Source organism: Seriola aureovittata, chromosome 19, assembly GCF_021018895.1.
Source record: "Seriola aureovittata isolate HTS-2021-v1 ecotype China chromosome 19, ASM2101889v1, whole genome shotgun sequence".
NCBI lineage: Eukaryota > Metazoa > Chordata > Actinopteri > Carangiformes > Carangidae > Seriola > Seriola aureovittata.
Genome location: NC_079382.1, coordinates 2,123,560 through 2,147,552, shown reverse-complemented (window position 1 = coordinate 2,147,552; position 23,993 = coordinate 2,123,560). Strand labels below are relative to the sequence as shown.

The window sequence follows — 23,993 nt, the reverse complement described above, 5'->3', positions numbered from 1 at the left end:
GTCTTTGTTGTGAGGAAGTTTGCGGTTATTTCGTCCTTCAGTGTGAAGACGATGCTGTCTTCACCAATCAGTTGAATCTAACATCATCACAGACGACCGGAGGAGGAAATGTCCTCCAACTCCTCCCTCCATCCTGCCCCCCCCCCCCCCCCCCCTTTCCCACGCCCCTGCAAGTTCACACACTGAAACTCGAGATGAGAATAATTGGACATCCTTATTAAAAAAAAACAAAAAAAAAACGTTTAAACCAACAGAAGACCTCAGAGCTGCTGCTGCTGGTGAAACCTCTCACTGCTCAGGGAACCAACAGGATTTTATAATTTACCCCCCCCCCCCCGGAGTAAATGTGTAATTGAATGTCGAGCAGTAAGATTAGCCTCTAATCTACAGTCGGAGTTCAAATGGCAGCGCTGGGATCAGTTTCACAGTTCAGAGAAGGAGACTAACCAGCTGCTTAATGATCCGTCCAATCTGGAGTTTCTCTCCTCTTCACATCTACTGTCAGGCTTTAATCTGCATGTTATCTCTGTGTGATTCAACAGCCTCTGCTCAGCTCAGAACAAACACAACAGCTCACACCCAACTAGTTAGAAACCTGCTGGCCTGCAGTCGTCAGCTGGCTGGTAGAGTTGTGTTTCGTCTCACCTCGGTTGGTGTTTGTGCTGTTGGTTTGTGCTGATTTGACACTATGCCGTTTGGCTCATGACGTCACTCTCAACAGCCTCGTCTGGCTCTATCGTTAGCGGGAAGCCGCTTGTTGTTTCAGGCTGCCGGTAACAGCCCCGAACATCTGGAAGAGATATTAAACTGGCCTCCACGTGAGACCGAGCTGGGACGTTTCTCTGCTCGGCAGCTGCCAGAACATCCTCAAGGCTGTTTGTTGTCTAATGACGTCTACCGTTACACACAGAGAGTTTCCTCTGGCTCTCCGAGCCGCCGACGCTGCCAGCAGGACAGGAACAGCTTTACAAGATCCATCACTGCTGCTGCTGCCGCCGCCACACACGTTCTGTCTGTTAACACTTTTACCTGAGCTCAGAGTCTCCACGGTGCTCTCTATCTGTGACTGTGTCTCTGCTTCGGAAAAACCCATTCAGACACAGGAGAATGTCTCTGGAACAGAATGGTTTCCATTTGAAAAGGGCCTGTTTAGTTTATTATAACAAGAATAATGAACAACAGAATCTGTACTCAGGTGGGACGCTGCGTGAAATCAAGTCTTCTTGTCCATTACTGAAACTAGTCTGTGATATTATGTCACCAGTCACCAAATCAAATCATCACGCTCTGAGATTTGTCTTGATTTTCATGATGTGAACACAGTGATCCTTTTTCTTCTGCCACATTATTAAAGTAGAAGAGTTAACGCCTGCTCACTGACTCCAAACCCCAAAATTACTGAAGTAGAAAATGTTTCTGTCCCAGTTGGATCGTGCACCTACATGTAATGTGTGTATTACAACACTCACTTCAAGTCGGTGTCCTAAAACAAGCAAACGGAAGAATTAACAAGTGAATTATCTCCAATGTTTGTCTTATTATTACAAAAAAATTCAGTTTCAAGTTTGAATTTGAGACTAAATGACTTATTTTTGTCCTAAACGAGACATTTTTCATTATTAACTGGGATTCAGACGTTTCATTTTTCCCCTTCACACAATAACAAGAAACATTTAAGTGCATCAGGCAGAGGAAGTGCACATGACAAGGTCATTTTTTCATTAATCTGTCCATTATTTAATATAAACAATGTCAGAAAACTATAAAAAATGAGAAACATAAGTGCCAAGGTGGCATCTTCAAATGTCTTGCTTTGTCCAAAATCTAAAAATAATCAGTTTAACACAGAAAAAAAGAAGAAAATAGTCAGATCTGAGAAGCTGCAACCAGAGAATGATTGGAAAGTTTCAGCTTATAAATGACTTTAATCAAAAACTGATTAAACCTCTGATCCCTGCGGTGTTAGTGCCTTGCTCACTAACGACCTTAATGTGCCAATTTGACTTAAGTGCATCCCTGAATGGTCCTGCCCTTGATCCCAGTAAACACTGACCTGGCTCTCCACCGCCTTCCTGTTCTTCTGCTCCTTGATGACGGACAGCTGCAGCTCGGCCATCTTCTTCATCTTCCCGTCCATGTCGATCTTGTGCAGCAGCGAGCGGCTCTGGCAGCGCAGGAGACGCAGCGTGTCCTCCTTCCCCTGGCGCTTGGCCAGCAGGGAGGCGCTCGCCGAGTGGATCGCTGTCACCCAGTTCTCCAGGTCGGTCTGGTTGGTGGCCTGGGGGGTCACATCAGAAGACTTCATTGGCAAACTGCACCTCACTTGCACTTTCAGGTCAGTGAGTGCTGGTCATTAAATTGAATTTTTTTAATATAGTGGAGACCAAGTTCTTAAAGTCTGCAGACCTAAACAATAAATGTCCAAACTGTGTCCAAGGAAGGACGCTGCCATATTTACTTTTTACTGTTCCTGGATGTTGCCAAGTCAGAACTTGAGCCTTAAATGTTTTTGATTTCGAGTTTTGTTCTTGTGACTTAAAGTCTTAAAGTCTCATATCTACAGCCCTGGTAGATTCAAAGCACTTGATCACTGATCAGAACTCGAAAGGACACATTCACTGCTTTATTTTAAAAGCTGTGATTAAATTTTTTGGTCCATTTGGAGGCTGCAGAAGCAAAGAAGCTGTAAACACAAAATTGACATATTGTAAAGTATTTGCATGCAACATGTGATCGCCCAGCAGCTTGTCTGTACATCCAGCAGTTACTGAACAACATGATCATCCATCTTCAGAGGTTATTGTGTCCGGTGTTCCTTCTCATTTAGCTCCGTTTTTGGTCTCCACCACCTCCTGAGCGAAATATCTGTGTCTTTAGCTGCTAAATGCTCCACTCTGTCCACGAGTTGCTGTCTGATTGTGTCTGTCTGCTGTTTGCTGCTGAACAGGTAGTGGACAGTGTGTTTTTTTTTTCTTTTTTTGCAGCTGTTTCTCTAAAAATAGCTGTTGCTGCTGCTGCGGCCAAAAAACAAAACCAGGAAGTAAAAGAGGGTAAAAAGCTCCGTAGAGCTTCAGAGTCGGTGAGAATCGTCAGTACCAGAGACACATTTGATAATTTGTTCATGTTTTAATAAAAAAAACTATTGGTGGTTGCTTTAAACCATTTAAAAAAAAAGAAAAGTTATTTACTTAATTTAGCATCCATAGCTCAACCTTTTGTTCTGAAGCTTCTCATTAAACGTAAAGCCCAACAGAGCAGGGATTCATCCCTTCAAACAGACATGCTGATATGTTCCACCAATAAAAACAAGGTCATATATTTTACTTCCTATCAGGCGTTAATGAGAATTTATTGATGGAAAAAAGGAACATTTCCTTTAAAAGCGAAACACAACGGAGTCGTAAACACAAGAGTCTTCAGTCGGCCCCTGATGGTCTGGATGCTGCTTCAGAGAATCCTGGTGACTGAAACAGCAGCTTTTTATCATCATGACACTAACAGGTGTTTCTGGTGTTCAGGAGGGAAACGTGTGAGGAGGATTAAGCAGCTCGCTGTCGGGGTCATTGTCGTAAAGAGGAACATTTGTTGCAGTAATTAGCCCAGGTGTCGTGACTCCCATTAGAGGGCTTTCACCCTCCTCCACCCTCAGCCCCCTTTTCAGCTCCTGACAAAAGCTCCTCGACACCTTAGTACTATTCACCCCTCCTTCCTCCTTCTCCTCCTCCTCCTCCTCCTCCTCAGTGACCCTTCAGGGATCCATGGAGACGTGATGGAGATGGGCTGCCATGTGTTTTGTGTGTCTGCAAACACACTCCACAGCTGAGAGCAGTGAGAGTTACTCTGGGAATAAAGAAGTGTTTTCTGAGCTCGTAAAAAAGCGAGAGGAAGAAGATCAAAGAGGTTAACATTTCCCTTGCTGCTGCCAGCGAGGACACACTGTGACCTCTGACCCTCTCAAGTGCTGCTGTTTGCTGCAGATCAATATATTCATCTATTTTGAATGAGTTTTTCCTATGGTTTCATTTATTGTAATCTTAGAAGCTAAATGTTATTTAATTTTCATTTAACTCCTAGGAATAACCAGGAGTTAGTTAGAAAATAGATATCAGCTTCATCCCCGTGCATCCAGTACAGATACAGATCCAGGGGGTGTTTAGCCTAGCTTAGGCTAACTGTTAGCCTGGCTCCAAAGAGAGAAATCCTCCGCCTCCCAGCAGCTTCACAGCTGATTTACAAACTGTAAAACTGCAATGTGAAAATGAGATATTACAGATTTAGCAGCAGTTTTTATTATAGCAGTATTCTCCCATGTTATTCTCATTATAATATTGCAGGTTTTGTTTTGCTGTTTCTTCATGTCATTGTCATTGTTTCTTAATGTGTTGCACTGGTTGTGTGTTCTTGGTTGTTAAAGTCTACTCTTTACGCCCCCTGGAGACAAAATAAAGTTTATTGTATTAAATAGAACTGTAAGCAGCGGAACTATGAGTTTACCGACTGCTGCGCGTTCATAAATCCAACAGTGAACTCTCAGAGTTCAAAACTGTTTCAGGGAGTTTTCTGTGTCCTCCTGTCTCCGGTTGCTCAACTCCTTTTACATTCCTCCAACTTTACGGGTTTCCGAAATGTCTTCAGGTGACAGCCATGTTTTTATTCACCTGTCAGAGACAGTCAGAGCCGGCGGCGTATTGTTTTCTGGCTGTCCGCCTCAGAGGCGCTTTAACAGAACCTCTTGAAATTTGGCACAAACATTCACTTGGGATTTTTTGGGGTCAACGGTCACGGGCGTGGTGACTTCACATAACACAGTTTTGGCCTTGTGAACACAAAATCTCTTTAACACCTTGAGGGAATTTTTTCAAATTTGGTAGAAACGCTCATCTACACTCAAGGACAAACTGATTAGATTTTAAAGGTCAAAGTTCAAAGGTCAAGGTCACGGTGACCTCACAAAATATCCACTTGGACTCACGGATGAACTGATTAGAACTGGTGGTCAAACGTTAAAGGCCAAGGTCCTGGTGACCTCAGAAAGCACTTTTTAGCCATAACTCAAGACTTCACACAGCAATTATGACACAATTTCTCACAAATCATATTTTACATGACTCTGGATAAACAGAGATGTAACCTGAAACTAGTCTGAGTGGAGGAGGCAGACAACCACCAGGCAGTAATTCTAGTTTTTTTATTGGTCGAATGGTCAAAAACTAAGGCAGTAAGTCAAGACTCTAAAACCTAGATCCCTGCTTCTAACTGAACAAACTCAATGTGCTTCACTTTTCTCCTCCTCACTGAAGGTGGAGGAGAGGAGGCAGTGGAGGGAGGAAACGCTCACAGCAGCACAGTCACTACCAAGTAAAACAGATGCAGAGAAAATGCGACCCGGGCTGTTGTGCATGTTTGTGGTGACGCTGATGGTTTCTGCGCCGGAGAGAAAAAAACCCACAAACCTCCACAACACTACGTCCCATTCATTCACACTGTTCTGGGACTAAAATGACAGAGGAGGGGGGTGGGGGTGGGAGGGTGTCCCAGAAACCACTGCAGCTTTGTCACAGTACCAGAGTCACTTACAGACACGAGATTCAGGTTTCATTCTGGCTGCCTGGGAATCATCTGTAGGTGATTTCAGATCTCAGGGAGTGGTCTTTAAACTCCTCTCGGTGGTGCGTTCAAGGACGGTGACTTATAGTCTTCCTTAAATGCACCAATATACTTGGATTCCTGCTCAATTTGCAATTCAGTGTGGAAAAAAAAAGGCTTCAAATAAAAAAAAAGAAAAAAAAAGAAGAGAGAATAGAGAATATTGCGAGCATCTCTCTCACCTGGAACAGGTAGACGTCTCCGTACGAGTTGCTCAGACAGAAGACGTGCTCCTTCTTGGGATGTTCGGGGACGGCCTGGACGATGCTGTCGTCGGCCAGCAGGGCGTAACGAGGAGAGAGCTCCTGCTCGGCGCCGCCGCTCCTCCCATACGTCTCATAAAACAGCAGAGAGCAACCTGAGCGGGAGAGAGTCATCAGCTGTTTCCATGGCAACATTTTTTTTTTTTTTATCATTTACTCCACGGCCTCATCTGAGAGTTTATAAACCTTGGTTGTAGTTTATCACTTTTTTCGTTTAAGATTATTCAGATGAGCTTTACTAGGACGTGAATTTCCCCCCAACACCGAACCAGAAATGTTACAGAAAGTTAAGTCTGCTGCAGACTGGCTGTTCTGGTGTTTAGCCTAGCTTAGCACAAAGACAGGAAGTGGGGTGAAACTCTTAGCTTGGCTAAGTCTGCCTCCTGGACTGAGGCTCTCTGCAGAAACTTGTACATGTTTACTATGTCTACATTTTGAAGACATCAAGCTCTCATAAAACCATCTGCCCGATCAATCAATAACAGCAATATGTGGAAGATTCTGGTGCTGGTGTTTTAAGAAAAGTCTGAATATCAGACTAAATAATGAATTCATTTTATTTTCTTGTCATCCAGGCAGGGGGAGGAGGGGTCGTACCTTTCAGTGTGACCCAGTAATGTTTCCACTTGCGGCGGGCGACCAGCTCCAGCTTCCCGTCCTTGTTGACGGTGATAAGGGCTTTGAAGGAGAGCCATCCTGCCCGTCGCACCACACCCTGCTCCTTCTCAAACAGGACATCCAGCTGCTCCCCTCCTCCCAACTCCACCTCCCCATCCATCTCCTCCTCTCCCTCCTCGTCTTCTTCCTCCCCCTCCTCCTCCTCTCCATCCTCCTCTGATGGCTCGGTCCGGTCGGCGGCGCTGCTGCAGCCCGTCTCCAGCTCCTGCATGAAGTTTTCGTAGATGTTCTGCCGCTGGGTGTCGCTGCACTGGTTCAGGCTTCTGGAGGAGGAGCCACGGTGGACCGGAGGGAACTGGTTCTGGTTCAGACTGTGGAGCGGGTTGGAGGACCACGGTGTGCTGCACCCGACCAGCCCGGAGTTCAGTCCGTTGATGAAAACATCACTGGTGTCACTGCCGTAAGGTTCCTGAGGAGAAATCAGGCGGCAACTTTAATCTGGTGTTTGTTTTATCACCAAAACAAAAAGTGACAGAGTAAAAATAAAGTTCAAGATCACCATAGCAACTATAAACTTTATTGTTTGAATTCCATAACAGTAACACATGACTTTATTCTCCTTTCACACCAAACTCAGATTTATGCAGCTGGTTATAGTTGGTATTTATTTGCTGTGGTCGTTTGGTAAATTTGCTTTTAAGGAATAAAAAGTGTTTATGAGTTGGTTTTACAGGGAGCAGATTTCCACTTCATTACAAATAATTGGGTGTGAACATGCTGCATGTCGCCTTGTTAATTAGAAGAATCCAGGTAAGACGTTAAAGCGCCACGCCACCATAGAGCTGCAGTGATTGGTCGATCGACAGAAACTTCATCTGCAACTATTTTAACAGCTGAATAATTGTTTTAGTAATTTTTTAATGTAAATATAATACATGATGCTGGTTGGATATGTAAAGACCTCCAGCTGATCTGTGGGAAATTTTCAGTTTTATGACATTTTGTAAACAAAATAAAGAAAAATGAAATGTTTCTTAGTTGCAGCCTGAGTTTAGTTGTTACTCAGCTGTAAAAACAGTTGTATGATGAAAGATTCAACACAACATTTTATCACCAATGTCTTTCCAAACTTGGTGAGAATATTTATCACCATGGAAACAGATTATCTGACAGCAGTAAACAAGAATATAAAATGTCGTCAAGCTTCAGTATCTGAGCTCAGGTCCTTTTCGAATTCAGTGCAGACAGGATGTGACCTCATCCTGCTGAATATAAACAGGAAGCGGCGTTTAGCTGAGCCAGAGCTCACTTACAGTGAAACCAGGCCATCAGATTACTGATGTGTGTTATGGAAAACATGAATGTGATCGCTGGGATCAGCTGAACACCACAAATACCACAAGTACAGTAGCTTTCATGGATTTTACAACATTGTCCAGCCACTGCACATTACAGCTACGTCTTCATGGCAACAGCTACTACAGTTAAGTCATTAACATTAAACATATAATACTACTATTAGTAATAGTAGTACTAGTACAACATCATCTGTAGGGGATGATTCTACCCAAAATCAAAAATTATATTATAATAATTTTTACATTAATTATATAATATTATAATATATAATTATATTATAAAAATGATTATATTGTAATCCTAATTAAATGTTAAAATGAGAAAATTAAACATGTATCTGATATTGGACAAATGGTGACATGGTGAAATGATATGAAAAGTGAAAATGAAAAGTGACATTTTTATTCCTGAAATGGAAAATAGTAAAGCTATAAAAAAGCTTTCCAAAAGGAACTGAGTTAAATGAATGAATGAATGAATGAATCAATAAGTAAACAAACAAGCAAACAAAGAAACTTTCCAAAAGAGAAGATGAAAAGATATTTAAGAAAATTTGAAAGAGAAAAAATAAATCATTGCCACTAACTAACAGCTACTGTTACTGCTATGAGGTTTAGTTATGGTAGCTTTATCGATATGGAAGATTTAAACTGCCAAATGAAAACAAATTTTAAAAAATGAACAATTGAAGTGAATTAAATGCACATTGTCACGTGTATGTCCTTTTTATTTTATAAATGTACTAGTTCATGACTAAATGAAAAACATGTCAAAAAAGACAAATACTGACATTCCAGAGAAAAACTTCATTCAGTTATTAAAGTCAAAAACTAAATAACTGTCAATTTCTAATTATGACACTAACAAATACATCACAATGAGCGTTGTATCTCACTGTTGCTTTGTTTGGTTTATTTTCATTTTGACATTTTAAATCTTCCATATTCATGTAACAACGACCTACATGCTGATTTGAGTTTCTGAAATGCTGCTGCTGTTGTTTCTTACCTGGATCCTCCTCTTCTTCCTGCTCAGACTTCCTGTCCAGTCGCTCAGTCGTCTGATTCGGCTCTTCAGGAAGTCTTTGCGGTTGCTCCCGGCGGCGGGGGCGTTGCTGACGAGCTCGGCCCTGCGGCAGGGCAGCGTGAGGGAGGAGAAACGCTGCTCGACGCCTCCACCTGCAATATCCTCCTCCTGGATGACGTCATCCAGCAGCGCCGAGGAGGAGGAGGCGGTCCGGTGCTGTTGCTGCAGGGGGGTGTCTGGTGCTGTGGGGAAGGCGGGCAGCGTGTTGTGGCTGGTGTAAACGCTGTCCAGTGATGCAGCGGAGGAGGAGACCAGGCTGAAGTCTCTCAGGTCCGGCTGCAGGATCACAGAGTCTCCGATGCCGCTGTCCTCCGTCCGACCGGAGGAGCAGGTGTTGTAACCCGGGGTGGAGGTGAACTCGTTGGCCTCTGTGGCGGGGAAGAGGAGGGTGGAGTTAAATCCAGGTGAGATGTCCTCCACCTGAGCTGAGAAGACAGTGTTATAGCCACTGCTGCTGGTGGCGGTCCCCTCTGTTCGGGTGGAGGAGTAGGTGGTGTATCCGCTGCTGTTGTCCACGCTCTGCCCGCAGACGAACACGTTGTCGGCCAGCTCTGTGCCGCCGCCCCATGGTGAGTCGTACCAGGAGCCATCGGAGCTGAGCGAGCTGCCCTTACTGGTGCGGAGGGAGGGTTCGGGCACTGGAGCTGCAGCAGTTGTCGTGGTGATGGTAGGTAGGCCAGTTAACCCCTGAGGCTCCACGGGGATGACCCTGCTGTTGGTGAACTCCACCCTCATGCTGCCGTCTTTGCTGAGCAGCACTTTGGGGCTGCCGCCACTCTCCAGAGACGTCCGCTCGCCACGGACACTGTTACTCCCCGCGCCACTCTCCAAGTATCCAAACTGACTCCTGCAGTCGCCTCTGCTGTACCTCTGAGGAGACCCAGCACCCAGCCTGGAGCCTCCTCTGGCTGCTTTGGGTGCATGTTCATAGTGCCAGGAGGTGTACGGGGGACCGGCGGAGTGCTGGTTCAAGTAGTTCTTCCCCCGGCTCCTGCAGCCTCCCTGGCTGTTGCTCCTCCACCAGCTGCGAGCTGACGGCACCTCCTCCCTCCTGGAGGAGAACCTGAGCGAGCAGGAGGGCTTGGCAGGAGAGACAAAGCCGCTGTGACTGTCTGTGTTTCCCATCGCAACCTGGAGGAGGATCAAGGAGGATGAGTTCATGAGCCTGAGAAAGACGGAGGAAAAACTACCACTGCTGCAGTTTCTCTGCCAATTCATATGAACTCAGACATCAAAGAGCAAATATCAACTCGTCCGACCGACTTCTGAGGCCGATATAATTCTGTGGGGAAACTGCTGATGTTTGTGCTGTGAACAGACACGATTATACTGTATCTATCATATACATCTTCAGGCCTGACAGAGCCCACAAGGAAACTTAAACAAAAATTCTACCACCATAACTACTACTACTATGATCACTTCTACTGCCAGGGCTGGATTAACCTGTTAGGGGGCCTCAGGGCAGAGATGAGCCCCAATGACCCCCGTTCCTCCCGCTCTGTGTACAGACGCTGCTGCTTTAAACTAAAGCTGAACCATATGCAAACGATTTCAGTGTGAATGATTGTTTTTGCATTTTCATTTACACTGAAAATGTTCAAATGATGATGATGATGTGGTTTTTGTTGGTCTTGTACCAAATGGACATGTTCTTTCATCTGGAGAATATGATTTGTAGGCCGGGGGGCGTCTCTGTAGCAACACAACGGTTATGGTGCTGACAATGCACAACAGTGTTGTGACACATTTTTACCTCTATCAAAAGAACTGCAGCTGCTGTGATCTGGATATTGCACTCGGCCACATTGTGATTTCGATTTATATTTTGCTTAATTGTGCAGGTCTATTTTAAACTAAACATCCAATGGCGTAATGACTGCACAATACACACGACACATATGACATATATTTTGCCCAGAGCTCCAGAAACCATCAGCCCTCCTACACTGAATACGAGCCTGTGCATCGGTCAGTTTGTGGTAATCTGATTAAACTCAAATGTAGGAATATGACGAAGTGCAGAGTTTAAACAAACATGTCAGTGTAAGAGAGAAGCACTCGTTCTTTTACATATTCTGCGACCTGTGGTCACCTCAACTCACTTCTCTCCACTGATCCTCAGAGATATTCATATGTATCTTCAGACCTGTTACCAAACACATTTACACTTTGACTCAGCAAATCCAGCTCAAAGTCCACTTACTAGCTTTTCCCAGATGTTTCCACCACGTTTCTGCTGCTGCTAAAGGGATTTAACTTCAGCAACTTCACTTTTAAGCCGACGCAAAGTCTTATATGTGCAATGGATGAAAATACAACAGCTACTGAGCTCACAGGTCTACGCTTCCATCTTCACGAAAACAGTTTGACTACATTTCCCAAGAAACAACGTGTTTTGTCAAACAATCTCATTGCCAATTTCCAATTTCAATGCTTAATTTTTTTATTTTTCTTGGGATTAATAAAATAAACAAAACTACATAACTGAATAAACATAAGAGTCTGGGGCAGCTATTACTATTACTGCTACCACTACTAGTACTACTACTACTACTACTACTACTGCTGCTGCTGCTGCTGCTGCTGCTGCTGTTAGTACTTCTACCACTTCTACATTTCTCTTGCTGCTCCTACAACTGACCCACACACATTATGTGTATATTTAATCTGAAATGAGCAAAAAACAAATCTAAATGAATTCGGGAACCTCCTGCAACAGTTCTCTTAAAACACACTGGAGGTAAAAATCAATGAAACAGAATCACATGCATTATAAATGAAAAGCTGAGCAGTTGTGAACTAACTGCACTTTTTCAAGCCAAAACAAAGTGGTTAACAACAACAACACTGACAGGAGAAAGTGAAAATCTCTGAACCTAAAAAAGAAATCATATATTGATAAAAAATCTATAATTGATAAGTTTCTGTAAATGAGCAAAAGTCCATATAAGAGAAATAAAAAGGCGGTCAGGGTTTCTCAGCTCTGTGTAAGCACATAGAGAAAAAAGAGTTTTACCTTTTTGTGTTTTCGTCTTCAGAAACAGAAACTCAGCAGCTCCTTCATGCTCCGTCCTGCTGCCTCCTCTCTCTCTCTCTCTCTCTCTACCACTGAAGCTCTCTCTGTCGCCTCCAGCTGCTCCCTCTCCCTCTCTCTCTCAATGTTTGTCTATGCCGCTTGCCCTCTCTCTTCACACCGGCTCATCTGCTGGGGGAGAACAGAGGGAGGGAGGGGCTTCATGAGCTTCAGCACACAGACTTTCCTTTTGTATACCCCCCCCCCCCCCCAAAGCCTCTTCCATGACGTCTCTGCTGAGGGTTTTTTTTTTCTTAAACCAGACCTCTCTCTGTCTTGTGTTTATTTTGGTTTTCTGGAATGCTGAGCGATTTTCTCCTCGTTTTCTCTCTCTCTCTCTCTCTCTCTCTCTCTCTCTCTCTCTTTTTTTTATCCAACATGAATCTGAGAGCAGCCGACTGAGGTCATAGGACAGGGACTATTTTAAGAGACTGTGTCCAATTCCAGGTTTTAGGTTTGATACAGAGACAGCAGGAGGATAATTTTTTCATTAATTATTATCTACAGAATGTCTTTAAGATGTCAATCACTGTTTCCCAGAGGTTCAAGATGAGGTATTCAAATCATTTTTCCATGTGTGAATGTCTGGGTATCAAACCTCTGGGCCATTTTGATAACAATGTGTCTGCAGCACAGAGAACAAAAAAAAAGTGACATTAACTTTCTGGTCAGATGAATAATCTTTATTATCTTTATCTTAATAAGATTTATTCTGTGATCAGAGAATCAGTTCTTAAGAAAAAGTTCTTGTACGGATGTTTATGTTAAGAAACAATAGGATGCCCGGCCCAGTGACTAAAGAAAACTAGATTCCTGTTCTGGTGTACAATTCCAGGACTTTCCATAACCTTCAATGACCTAAAGTATTTCATCCTGCCTGGTTTATTCTGATTCTCTCTACAGCTGCGTTCTTCTGCAGAGTGATCGAGAGCTCTGAGGCTGTCTCAACACGAGTGCTCATTTCCTGAGCGTGCCGTGGAGGGGTCAAAGGGCAAGCGGACTGGAGGTTCAATGTTCTCTAACAGAGGGCTCGGGCACGGCGACGCCCATCCTGTCCCACAGTTCAGAGCTGAGGAGGAAGGAGGGGGGAGGGGAGGGAGGAGGCAACACAATGTACTGCTGACCCCCCCCAAAAGCATCGCTGACCTTTGACCCGTTTCATTAAAGCAAGATGGGAAACCTCGACAGCTGGAGGCAAGGAGAGCTGAAGAAGAGATTTAATCAGAGGGATAAAAACTCTCTCTGATTATGAAGTGATGGAGCAGCAACAGGTCCTCGCATCTCAGCGGCAAAACAGGTGGCTGGTTATCCTCGTCCAAAACCACCTGTACCCCCTCTGTTTTCTGATCTGCCACTTCTATGGATAAAGTTTGGCTGAGTTTAGGCAAGTAAAACTTCTGGGTTACTAGGCTTATTGGCGAATCAGGCACCTCACAGGCTCCACAGAGGTACAACATCGCACCGCGTCCTCTTTTGCTTGTGAAGGATGAGTCATTGTCTGCATGAGCACAAAAGGTTGCACATCAGGAAAAAGTAAACACAGGTCGTTTTATGACAGAGTTTTCTGCAGAGCTGGAAACTGCCAGATGAACAGGTAAGCACAAAAATAACGCAGGAACCTTTTATTGATTCTCAGTCAATAAAACTGTGATTTTTTTCCCCCCCTGATTATAGGCTGGGGTTTGAGCGAATGGCTGATGCTGTTGCTTTTTCTGGTGCAGCTGGAGTGATGCAGAGGGAACGTCACGATAAATGGTTTCCTCCATCAAATAACAACCTCTATGTGTCCTGATGCGGAGAGAAAGATAAAGCATCAGACAGTGACCACTGAAAGAAACTTCGCTACAGAGAGGAAGACAAAAAAAGAGAGAGTCAGTTAAAGACCAGAGAGAGAGAGAGTTAACAAAGGAACAGACAGAGAGACCACAGAGTCAAGTGAGAGACATCGAGATATGTTTTAGTGTCAAAGGTCACAACTGGACTTCAACCTGGACGTCACTAAACCACCCTGTGACCAGTGTGAATGAAAAGCATCAGCAGGGTGTCCCTTCCTCTGAAAGGCAACATCAGAAACATAATAACAGCCTTTGTATTGTTGCGGTCGTCACTTTACAGACTTTTATTTATTCTCTAGGGTTTGAAATGAAGATCTGTGACCTGAATATTTGGCTCTAGCAGATTTCCCACTGTCCGACCAACCTGAAAACTGATCAGAGTGTAACGCTACACACATGTAGACAATTTCTGCAGCAGCAGAGCACGTCTCACACAGGAAGCGTCCAGGTACGGCGCAGAGACCTTGGAGCTTTGACCATTGCCATGGTAATCAACATCCAAATCAGTATATGAATGCTGTCTCTTCTTTTTTATGCATTAGCACAAATAGCCCATGAAGCAAGAAACCGTAATCCAACATTATTCATTATGCATCAACAATAATAATTATTGGTATTTCTCAGACAAGGACATTTAATCGTAGTGATAGTTGTTTTGCGATGCAGCTCTCTGACACTGGGACAGCGATAAGTGACCATGTGACAGGTTTCTAAGCATCTGTCGAAAAAATTCAAGCATCTGGAACAACTTCCAAATTTGGGAAGATGATGCCCAAAAAGTCGATTGCCAGATACACCAAAGGAAACAGACACATCACAAATCTACCAGTTCGGCAAATCAGCAGGAAACGCCGATGTTAGTGCGACCTGTCCTCGACTCTCTGGACTGCAGTAAACGATTCAGCTTTTACTTCAGAACCATCTGGGAAGGCTTCGTCTGAAACTGTTTGGAAAAACTACTGGGCAGCTGATTGACGAACCTTCGATCATACGACATAGTAGGAAAGCACCGAAGAAGAAACATGAACACATGAAACAGGACAACGAGCCGCAGTCTCAGGAGCTTTGAAAGCTAGTTAGCATGTCGGTATGTGATTCTTGTTGTCTCTGTATGGAAACTTAATAAAACACAGCCTGGCAAACACCAAAACAGTCGCTTCTCCGTCGCCGCCGGTAGTTCCTCGCTGGTAAGACGCCGATTGGTCCGACCCATTGTGGTCACAAGGGAATGGCTTGGAGCCTGGAAAGATTGATTCTCGTTAGCAAGAAATCCAGCTGTCCAGATGTTATGTTGTTGGTTAAATGAATCTGGAAAGTTGCAAAAATATTGATGTTGTATAATGCGACTACGTATTTCATTTGTTTTTGATCTTGCAATACAATATTTGCTCATGTGGAGCCGTGAATACGAAGCCTGCTGGTCCAGTGTTTTCCGAAGGTCTTACTGAAGACGACTGCCAACGAGTAATATTAGAATTACTTAAAACTAAAAACTTTCATTGTGAGAGCGCATGACCCATCGTGAGTTCAATTCTATCTTCCTGAAAATCTCCACTGAATGAATGAAAATCTGCAAAAATATGAATGAAAATCTGCAAAAATATGAATGAAATCAGTTTTTTGGAGCAGAAGTCAAACATCAGTGAAGGTTGAACTGTGTGCAATAGGCCACTGACTCTGACTCGCACTCACTCCCCCCCCCCCCCCCCCCCCCCCCCACCTATCTCACCCCTCTCCCCCCACAGGCTGGTGCTGTTTTGTGCCTTGGAGCTCAGACGTTCAGAGCTGAAAGGAGAAAAGTCTGCTGTCCACTTTTGTCTGCTCTTCCTCGCCCTATTGGCCATCTGCCGGCTGGCAGGACGCCCCACCACGGGCGACCCCTCGTATTCTTCGCAAACAAAGACCCTCCTCACCCCCCTCAGCCCCTCCCCCCCCAGGGCAGGCGTGAGGCCGACATATTGAAGGAATTCATCAGATTTGGATTGAAAAGAATTTGATTTAAGTGCTGGCTGAACTCGTCTGAGTTTGTATGGAGGAATGCCACCTGTTCTCTGAGTGGATGTGAAAGAGGATTTGACATCCACTTGATGGTTCTGAGTTGACGTGCACTGACTTTAAATCAAACTGATGTTTCACAAATATCTTTACCTGGTTGAAACTGCTACGGTGACACCACTGGAATGATTTTGAGAAGCTCAAACTTGCAAATAAGTTTTTGCAGAGCTTTTAATATCTGGGCCTAAATTGCTGGTAAAATTGACATAAATTACTTTTCTGCAGCTTTTAGCTTAACAACAGTTTGTACCACAGTGAATAAATCCCTTGTTAGACTGTTTTTTTCTCTCTGTTCTCGTTGTGGTGGAGCTTTTGTCTTGAGGCTGAGCGAACGCAGGAAACAGGAAGTCCAGATCATCCATAAATAGCAGGAAACTACAACACCTCCTGCAGCAGCAGATACACAAACACACAACATTCTACTTCTGCTCGATACTATATTATTGTTATTTCATATCATCACAGTACATTTATGTAATCACACCCCTGGATTTCTACACAGGACGATGTCAGACTCTGTTAACGTTAAATTGATTATATCAGTGGTGCAGCGGTCAGATGCTGACGCAGCAACTATCAAATGGCTTGTTTGGTTTATAAAACATCAGAAAAACGGTGGAAAAAGTCCATCACAGTTTCCCAGAATGCAATGCTGCAACGCGTTCAGTTATCTTGTTCTGTACAAACCCCGAAGCTCTTCACTTTACATGAGAAGTTTTTTTTCCTGTTTGCTTGGAGAGATTTATGATGCGACTGTGTTATCGCTTCATCAAATGGCTCTGATGGGAGCTCGCTAACGGTGGCGCTGCAACCAGGACAGTGACGAAGCTCCAGTGCATGATGGTCCGGAATAACCCGCACATATTAAGTTCACTGTTAAATAAGGCAAAAAGCAGCGATTCATCACCATGGAAACAGAGGATTTAACGCTTTTGCTTGAAAAACTGAACTGAAAACAGTGGGTGATTGACTAATGGATCAATCAGCGAATTGTTTCAGCTCTAAAAGCGGCTCAGTCTCTACCGCAGTGTCTCTGGGCAGGGAGCTCAGAGGGAGTCAGAGTCAGTGTTTCTCTCTCCGTCTCCACACTCTGATTTTCCTTCATGTTTCCTCCTGATCGAATAACCGCCAGCCGTCCAGGAGGATGTGTTGGTTTTCTTTTTTTGCCGTTGCTTTGTGCCAGAGCGTTCCTCCACTTCCAAACTCGACGCTGACAGGTCCAGATGACGCACAGAGACAAAAATGTTGTTAATTGTGCTGTGATATAATCCAATATAATATAATATAACACCACCCTGACAGTTTCCATGGAGCTGGGCTGTAGCTGCTAACACACCCGCAGGTCAGCGGGTGCAGAGGCTGAAGCACAGATGATGCTGCTGTTCTATAAGAAGCTTCTAGTGACATGCCAGTCACATGTGATGGTTGAAAGAACAAATCCTGCAGGTGATACAAATGACCACTGTCCAGGTGAGTTAACTCTGCATCACAGCCACAATCTGAAACAACATCCCAGTGATTTAGCTTCACTCAGATAGCTGTGAAGCTAGTGTGAAGTTTGCCCTGAGGGTGGCACCAGAGGAAAGGTCATGAGCATCAGTAAAATGTAAAGGGTCCATCGTCTGGAGAGCAGGAGTATGAGGTCGCCAAGGAGATTATGTTTTCATCCATGTCCGTGTGTTTGTTTGTTTGTTTTTTTGTCAGCAGGAAAAACTACTGAGCCGATTTACACCTAACTTGGTGGAGGGGGAGGGGTCATGGGCCAGGAAAGAACCCGTTAAATACGGGGGCAGGTCTGAGTCATTTAGTCTGAATTTGAGTTTTTTCCCCCGTATGTTGTTTGACATTGGCCTTTTATAATATTTGAACATGTCTTTGTGTACAAGTAGAAATTCTGTCCTGATGGTCACGCTGGAGGAAACGCTGCAGTCATGAAAATTAAGATTCATCCTCTTTGAAAACGCACAAATCCTCTTAGAGCTTTGTTAGGAATTCAGGTTCTTGATTTGAAGCGCAGCCTCAGAGGAATGAAAGGTGCTTTGGCGGCAATAAAAGTAAATTTTTAGAATTGCATTTTTCCTAATTATGACTATAGTTATTGTTTATTTTTTACAAGGCAGATTGATATTTTTACTTTCTTTCTTTTATGCTTTTAATTACAAAATTAGTTTGTTGAATCATTAGAAAACATAGTTGTTTCTGTGCACATTTGTAAATGGAAATTAATTGCAATTATTAACTGGAAAAAGAAAAAAATCGACTCAATTTGCAGACTCAGGATTCTTCAGCGCGCTCAGTTTTCCTTCTTGTTCTTTTTCTTTGGAATTAATTGTGCAGCACAATGGGGGAGGGGGGTTGTGTTGTGTTTTTGCAGGGGGACGCCAAGTAGCGAAGTGAGTGCTCCACCTCCCCATGGGAACGCACAAAGCAGGAGCTTCGATAAGGAGGAGGCTCGGGGGGGGACTGGAGCCGGCAGCCACTTTCTCTCCATCGGAGGAAGTGTGCCTGGGCCAGGGGGCGGCTGGGGGTGGGTAGGGGTCTGTTTCCTGTACCGGCTGACTGGGGTCCTTGTCCTGGCACTGTGGGCAGACGGGCGGGGCCCCTCGAACTCAGGTGGGGCCGAGTGTTGGGTTTGGTGTGGCCCCTGCAGCTGCTTCCTCCCCTGGAGAGCCTCAAACATCCAGAAGAGAAGTGGAGAACATTTACAGACACTTTTGCCTCTGGTTGTGATGATGGCCTCAGGGGTCAGTCACAGCAGGATTTATCTGGCTTTAGTGGGAAGATAGATTCACTGGAAGGACGTGTGATAAAATAAAGAAACAGTCCACCCATCCTTGTTAGCCGGTTTCCCTGGGGTCAGATGAGAAGATGGATGTCAGTTTTATGTGAGACATGTCCAGGTTCCTAGTTGGTCTAATTAGTGCAACGACTGGATGCAGAGGGAAACTGTTAGCTCCATCGGACGTGGATAAAGGAACAGAGATCAGCCTCCTCATGCAAGCGTGCATTGATTTAACCATGTGGGAACTGTGTCCTATTAATAGAATTTAAATGTAGCTCCCTCACACACATGACTAGAAATATTACATGGACCGTGTGACTGCGATCTAGGAGGGGAGAACCAGACCTGACAGACTGTGGACTAACCCTGATTTACTGACAGTTTACTTAGGACCTGCAGATAACCTTCTGCTGCTTAAACCAAACTACATTTGACCTGGGATCAAATCCGATTAGTCTCTATTTCGCTGTGAAGCGCGGCCCCGAGTCTGTCAGCCTCCCCGACACCAGAAAACACTTCATTTAATTTACCCTCGATTAGAGCGAGGCGATCAATCGCTCGCAGCAGCTGAACGGCCTGCTGGGAGACATGATGATGATGATGGTGATGATGATGGAGGGTTGGACATGATGGGGGACAATCAGTGCTACAGTAATGTTCAGACAAAAGCAAAAGCTTCATTTTTGTAGCAACAATGGTTATCATCTTTTTTTTATTGGCAATAACCAATTTATTGATTTGGACATGTGACGTCTACAAGCTGCATGTTTTGTCCAAAAACTCAAAGATATTTAATTTACAATCAAATAAAACAGAAAAAAAGCAGCAAATTTTTGTTTTTTTGTTTGATAAATGATTAAACAATAAATTAATTATGAAAAGAGTTGGTGCTCAACTTTTTAATTGATCAATGGACGAACCATTTCAGCCCTAATGGTGTTGATGTATCTATTATTTATAATTTCTCATTGGACCCTGAGTAATAACAAAGAAACTCAGAGGCATACTTGAGTATTTTTAACCACACTCCTGAACCACACGGACTCTCTGGGACCCCTGGAGGCCCCTGCTCCTCTCTGGGACCCCTGGAGGCCCCTGCTCCTCTCTGGGACCCCTGGAGGCCCCTGCTCCTCTCTGGGGGAACCCCAAGTCTCAATGATCTCAATGATCCGAACCATAACAACGTTTTAGTCACTGCTCTGAAAGCTGAATCCAACCAGACAACTGTGAGCGCCTCATGACTGTGAGGTGTGTGAGAGCTGAATGGAAGGTGTTTGTGTGTATGTGTGTGTGTGTGTGTGCATGTGTGTGCGCGGGCGTGCGTGCGCTGATCACACTTTTCTTCCTCCTTCCTTTGTCCTAGACAGAGAGCCGAACAAAGCAGGGACGAGTGACCAGCGTCGGTCCTTTCATTCAGTCTCCAGATGCTGCTGCGGGGCCCTCTGGCCCCCGGAGCATCCATCAAAACACAAGGCTCACTGTCAGAGAGCAGACAGCAGCTCTGGGCGTCAGAGTGCACTGCAGCAGCCAGGTAACAGTAAAGTGATGCCTTAAACATCACATAAACAGCTTTTTACAAGATGCATGTTGTAAAAAGGCACAGTATACGTCACTTTCCATCGGCTTCCATAAGAACACACACTAACCAAACCATAACTCTATAATTCTTTTGGTTTGGTAAGATTTTGGCAAAATATGAGCTGCTTAAAATCAGACAAAGATCATGGTTAAGAGAAAGCAACATTCAGTGTGTTTTAGTCACTTTTAAACAAAAAGCGTTTGAGCTCTGTATCAGAAAAAGGCATTAATGTGGACATGGCCTAATAACTGACCTGCTGCATGTAAACGGTATGTGCCAGTTGCTACAGTGCATGCATAACAGAGACACATGGCTGATCGGAGTCTTCATCATTTTAATGTTAACAGTAACTTTTAGGCATCTGAACAAAAGCCTCGAGCAGAGTCATGTTGCCTTCATGAGTGATTCCTCTCATCACCATCATTTCCTTTCAAATACCTTGAAGCTATTGTAAAATGCTGCTGTCAGAGATGCTGGTGAGGATTTTTCAAGGAGGCAGAAAGATGGAGTTGGAGGAAAATGACGCCGCAGAAGATAAAGACGGTGAAGTGAAAGGATTCGTCCCGCGGTGTAACATGTAGTCTGTGATGTTTCTTGTGTTTCTCTGCAGCTAAATGAGTAAAACCCTACTGAACCACTGCCAGAGGTAAGAGTTTCATTCCCTCTGGGGCCTCCCACTGTAAAACCAACAACAGCATTAAACACACAGATGGTCCTGCACGGGCGATTTGGGCAAAAAAAAAGCTTCCATTAAAGCAACATATGTTGTGTCCCTCTGAGATAAAACTCTTGATTAGCTCCCACTGAAAGGAACCAGGAGACTGCGAGGAGACGAGCGACAAACGGAGAATAATGACATTGGTCACAGAAACCTCGCTGGGTAAAAGGAGCCATGTGTTGGCAGCAGAGCTCCGAGCCAAGTCTGAGCCAAGAGGCTGAGATGTGACGGGAACGAACCTCCCTGATCGCCTGAGAGCAGCCCGAAGAGGTACAACCCACAAATCAGAGTCACACTGCTGATGGTTGTGTTTACCTGCTGGTCCAATGAGCTGGACCCGTGTTTCATTCATTTTTAATGTGTCTGACTCAGAGCGCAGCTTTTTCAGGCTCCTATTCTGACCTGTTTAAATCCACAGATCATCACCCGGCCACACACACATGCACGCACACGCACACACACACACACACACACACGTAAACACACAGAAATGAGCAGGAATCAGCGGTTAGCTTAAAGCTCATGTCAACAGAGTCCAACCACGGAGTAAACAGAGCCTGAAGGAGCTGGAACAAACTGCAAACAGACTGCGATTTAAAAGAAGTTTTAAATCTGCATCTGAACACACACAGTGACAGACAGTCGTGGGATACACATTCTCTATTTTCATCAGATAATAGTGAAAATGTTCAAAGACGAACTTTTCAGCAAATCATCAAATAAAATCAGCTGCAGATTTCACACAGGACAGAAAACTGGACTTGGAGCTATTATTTTAAAGCAGGCTCGGTAACACTGATGCTTCATGTTGTGACAGACTCTCGTAAAATCATCTCAGTCAGCAGTAATTTGTGGATTTGCAGGTGAAAACATGTCTTGATGTCGACGCTGAGTTTTAACACCTCAGGGTTAAATAGAAGCTCTTCTTTGATCAAATCAGATTTTCAAATGACCCAACTGAACACGCCAGGTGCATGCTGGGTCGGGTCTAACATGGACCTCTACCTTCAGAAACACGAAGACTCACTGGTCACTGGTGTTTTATTTGCATAAGTTTCGTCTGTGCAATGTTCTGATTAAATCTCTCAGGGATTTACTTTCGAAGGCGGTTGTGTATTTAAAGGTTTTTTGTGTGCACAGGCTGCACAGGTCGGTTTGGACAAAGGGCCTGGTATAATGCGGTCCACGCCCGAGCTCAGCCTCTCGCATTGTTTCACTGGTGCTGTGACGTAAAACATCATAATAAAAAAAAAAAAACCCTCCAACCTTTAGTGCAGACTGTGTGTCTTGAGAAAAGTCTGCCAACTGAAACACAACTCTTTGTGTACCTTCCCGTGTCTCTTCATCTGCACTGTTCAAATCACTTCAGCTGCTTCATGAGAACAATGTTTCCCTTGTTGGTCTGAAAACCTGATTAAAGATCAGCTGTAAACAAGCTCAGATCCTGAGAATGCATCTAAGACCCCAAAACCCGAGAAAGGACTCCACTCTGTACCGGCCTGGTTCGGTCCTTGAAGGTCAGAGCGCTGCAGCCGCTGAGCCTCAGAGGAATGTGAAAGCTTTTACAGCGAAGTCGCCGAGGTGAACGAAGCGTTGCAAACACAAACTGCGCAGCTGCGTCTTTTGCCCGTTGTGTTTTCAGTGTGTTCTGTGGGCAGAGTCGTGGAAATGATCCTGATCCGACAGAGCAGCTGGACTGAAGCTGAGAAAACACCTCTGATACCGACGAAGACCAAAGACCGGCCGACGCACACAAAACCGGTTCAGGAATTCTGCTGAGCCGACTCTTTAGTCCGGAGACTGAGAGGTCTGAGCCGGCGGGATCAGTGTTACTTCACACAGCTGGTCTGAGTGACACACAGGTTTGACAAAAGACACCTGTGTAAAAAGGTGGAGCTTATCTCAACTCACACCAGGTGAGAGGTGGAGTATAGTTGGCCAATCTAACACACACACACACACACACACACACATTCACAAGCACATTAATGGCTAATTTAAGTCTCTGTCACAGCTGTGGTTTGGTTCATTTGGTCTGGAAAAGAGAAGATAAATGAACTATAATGATTCGTAGAAGAATACATGAAATACATGAGAAACACCTGCAACAAGCACTGGCAGTAAATACAGCAGCAGACATGTTTGAAGTTTAGTCGTTGGATGTTCCTGTAATAAAAAAATCTGATGATCCGAGCTGATCGCACAAAAAACGAAGCTATAACAACATTATCCTGCAAAATAAACTCAGACAAGCTTCCTGTTGTCTTCTGCCCACTGCTGCTGTAAAACCTGACTGGTGTTTGTACTGGACTCACTCTGATCTGTGGTCCTGAACCCGCTCCCCCGCTCTGCTCCTCCTCTCCGTCGACTGCAGAGTTGAAGCTGCATTTGGTTTTTTCACCTCTTTACTCTGAGATTTCCAGTCACACCTTTAGTTTTGTTCTTTAACTGTGATATCCCTAGAAAAGCGAGAAAGTAACAGTCCTGTGCCGACGCGTGGACAGGACTGAATTGAATGTAGTTAGCTGGGGAGGGAGCAGATGTGAGGGAGATGATGGACAGGAAACAGGACAGAGTCATGGTGTATCACAGTATTACTAGAGGATTGTTACTGATGTTCATTTTACTTCTGATCTAAGCGCTCTTTAACAGTTCACAGGACTCGTATCCATTTTTATAAAATCCTTTGGTGGATCCTTTTTTGCCCTCACACCACAAACAAACTGCAGCAGAGTTGGTTTGGAACCAGGTCAGTTCTCACACCAGCCCACATGAACCGAACAGAAGCAGAACAGAATTCATTTGAACCGAACCAAACAGGTGTGAAAGCCTGAGAGTCGTCAGGTCTTTGGACTGTGGGAGTGACCTGGAGACACCTGGAGGAAAGCCACAAAGAGGATTCACATCCAGGTTCTTCTCCATGTGAAGACACCACGTTATCCACTGAGCCATCACAGAACCGTCACAGATCCACCA

The 23,993-nt window shown here is 44.5% G+C and overlaps 1 protein-coding gene across 2 annotated transcripts in view; it reads right to left on the bottom strand.

Annotated features, from left to right (window-relative positions):
• The window catches only part of LOC130187474 (rho guanine nucleotide exchange factor TIAM2), a 42,235-nt gene extending 19,430 nt beyond the window's left edge, over positions 1–22,805 (bottom strand). The window contains exons 1-6 of one of the 2 annotated variants that reach the window (XM_056405124.1): positions 22,513–22,805; positions 11,992–12,177; positions 8,895–10,103; positions 6,507–6,996; positions 5,829–6,004; positions 2,054–2,278 (exon numbers count right to left, since the gene is read on the bottom strand). In XM_056405124.1, the coding sequence (XP_056261099.1) occupies positions 2,054–2,278; positions 5,829–6,004; positions 6,507–6,996; positions 8,895–10,097 (2,094 nt within the window). In that variant the 5' untranslated portion in view covers positions 10,098–10,103; positions 11,992–12,177; positions 22,513–22,805. Of the gene's footprint in view, positions 1–2,053; positions 2,279–5,828; positions 6,005–6,506; positions 6,997–8,894; positions 10,104–11,991; positions 12,178–22,283; positions 22,461–22,512 lie in introns of those variants that run through there. The other variant, XM_056405123.1, reaches the window with a different exon arrangement.
• Between the last annotated feature and the right edge of the window lie 1,188 nt (positions 22,806–23,993).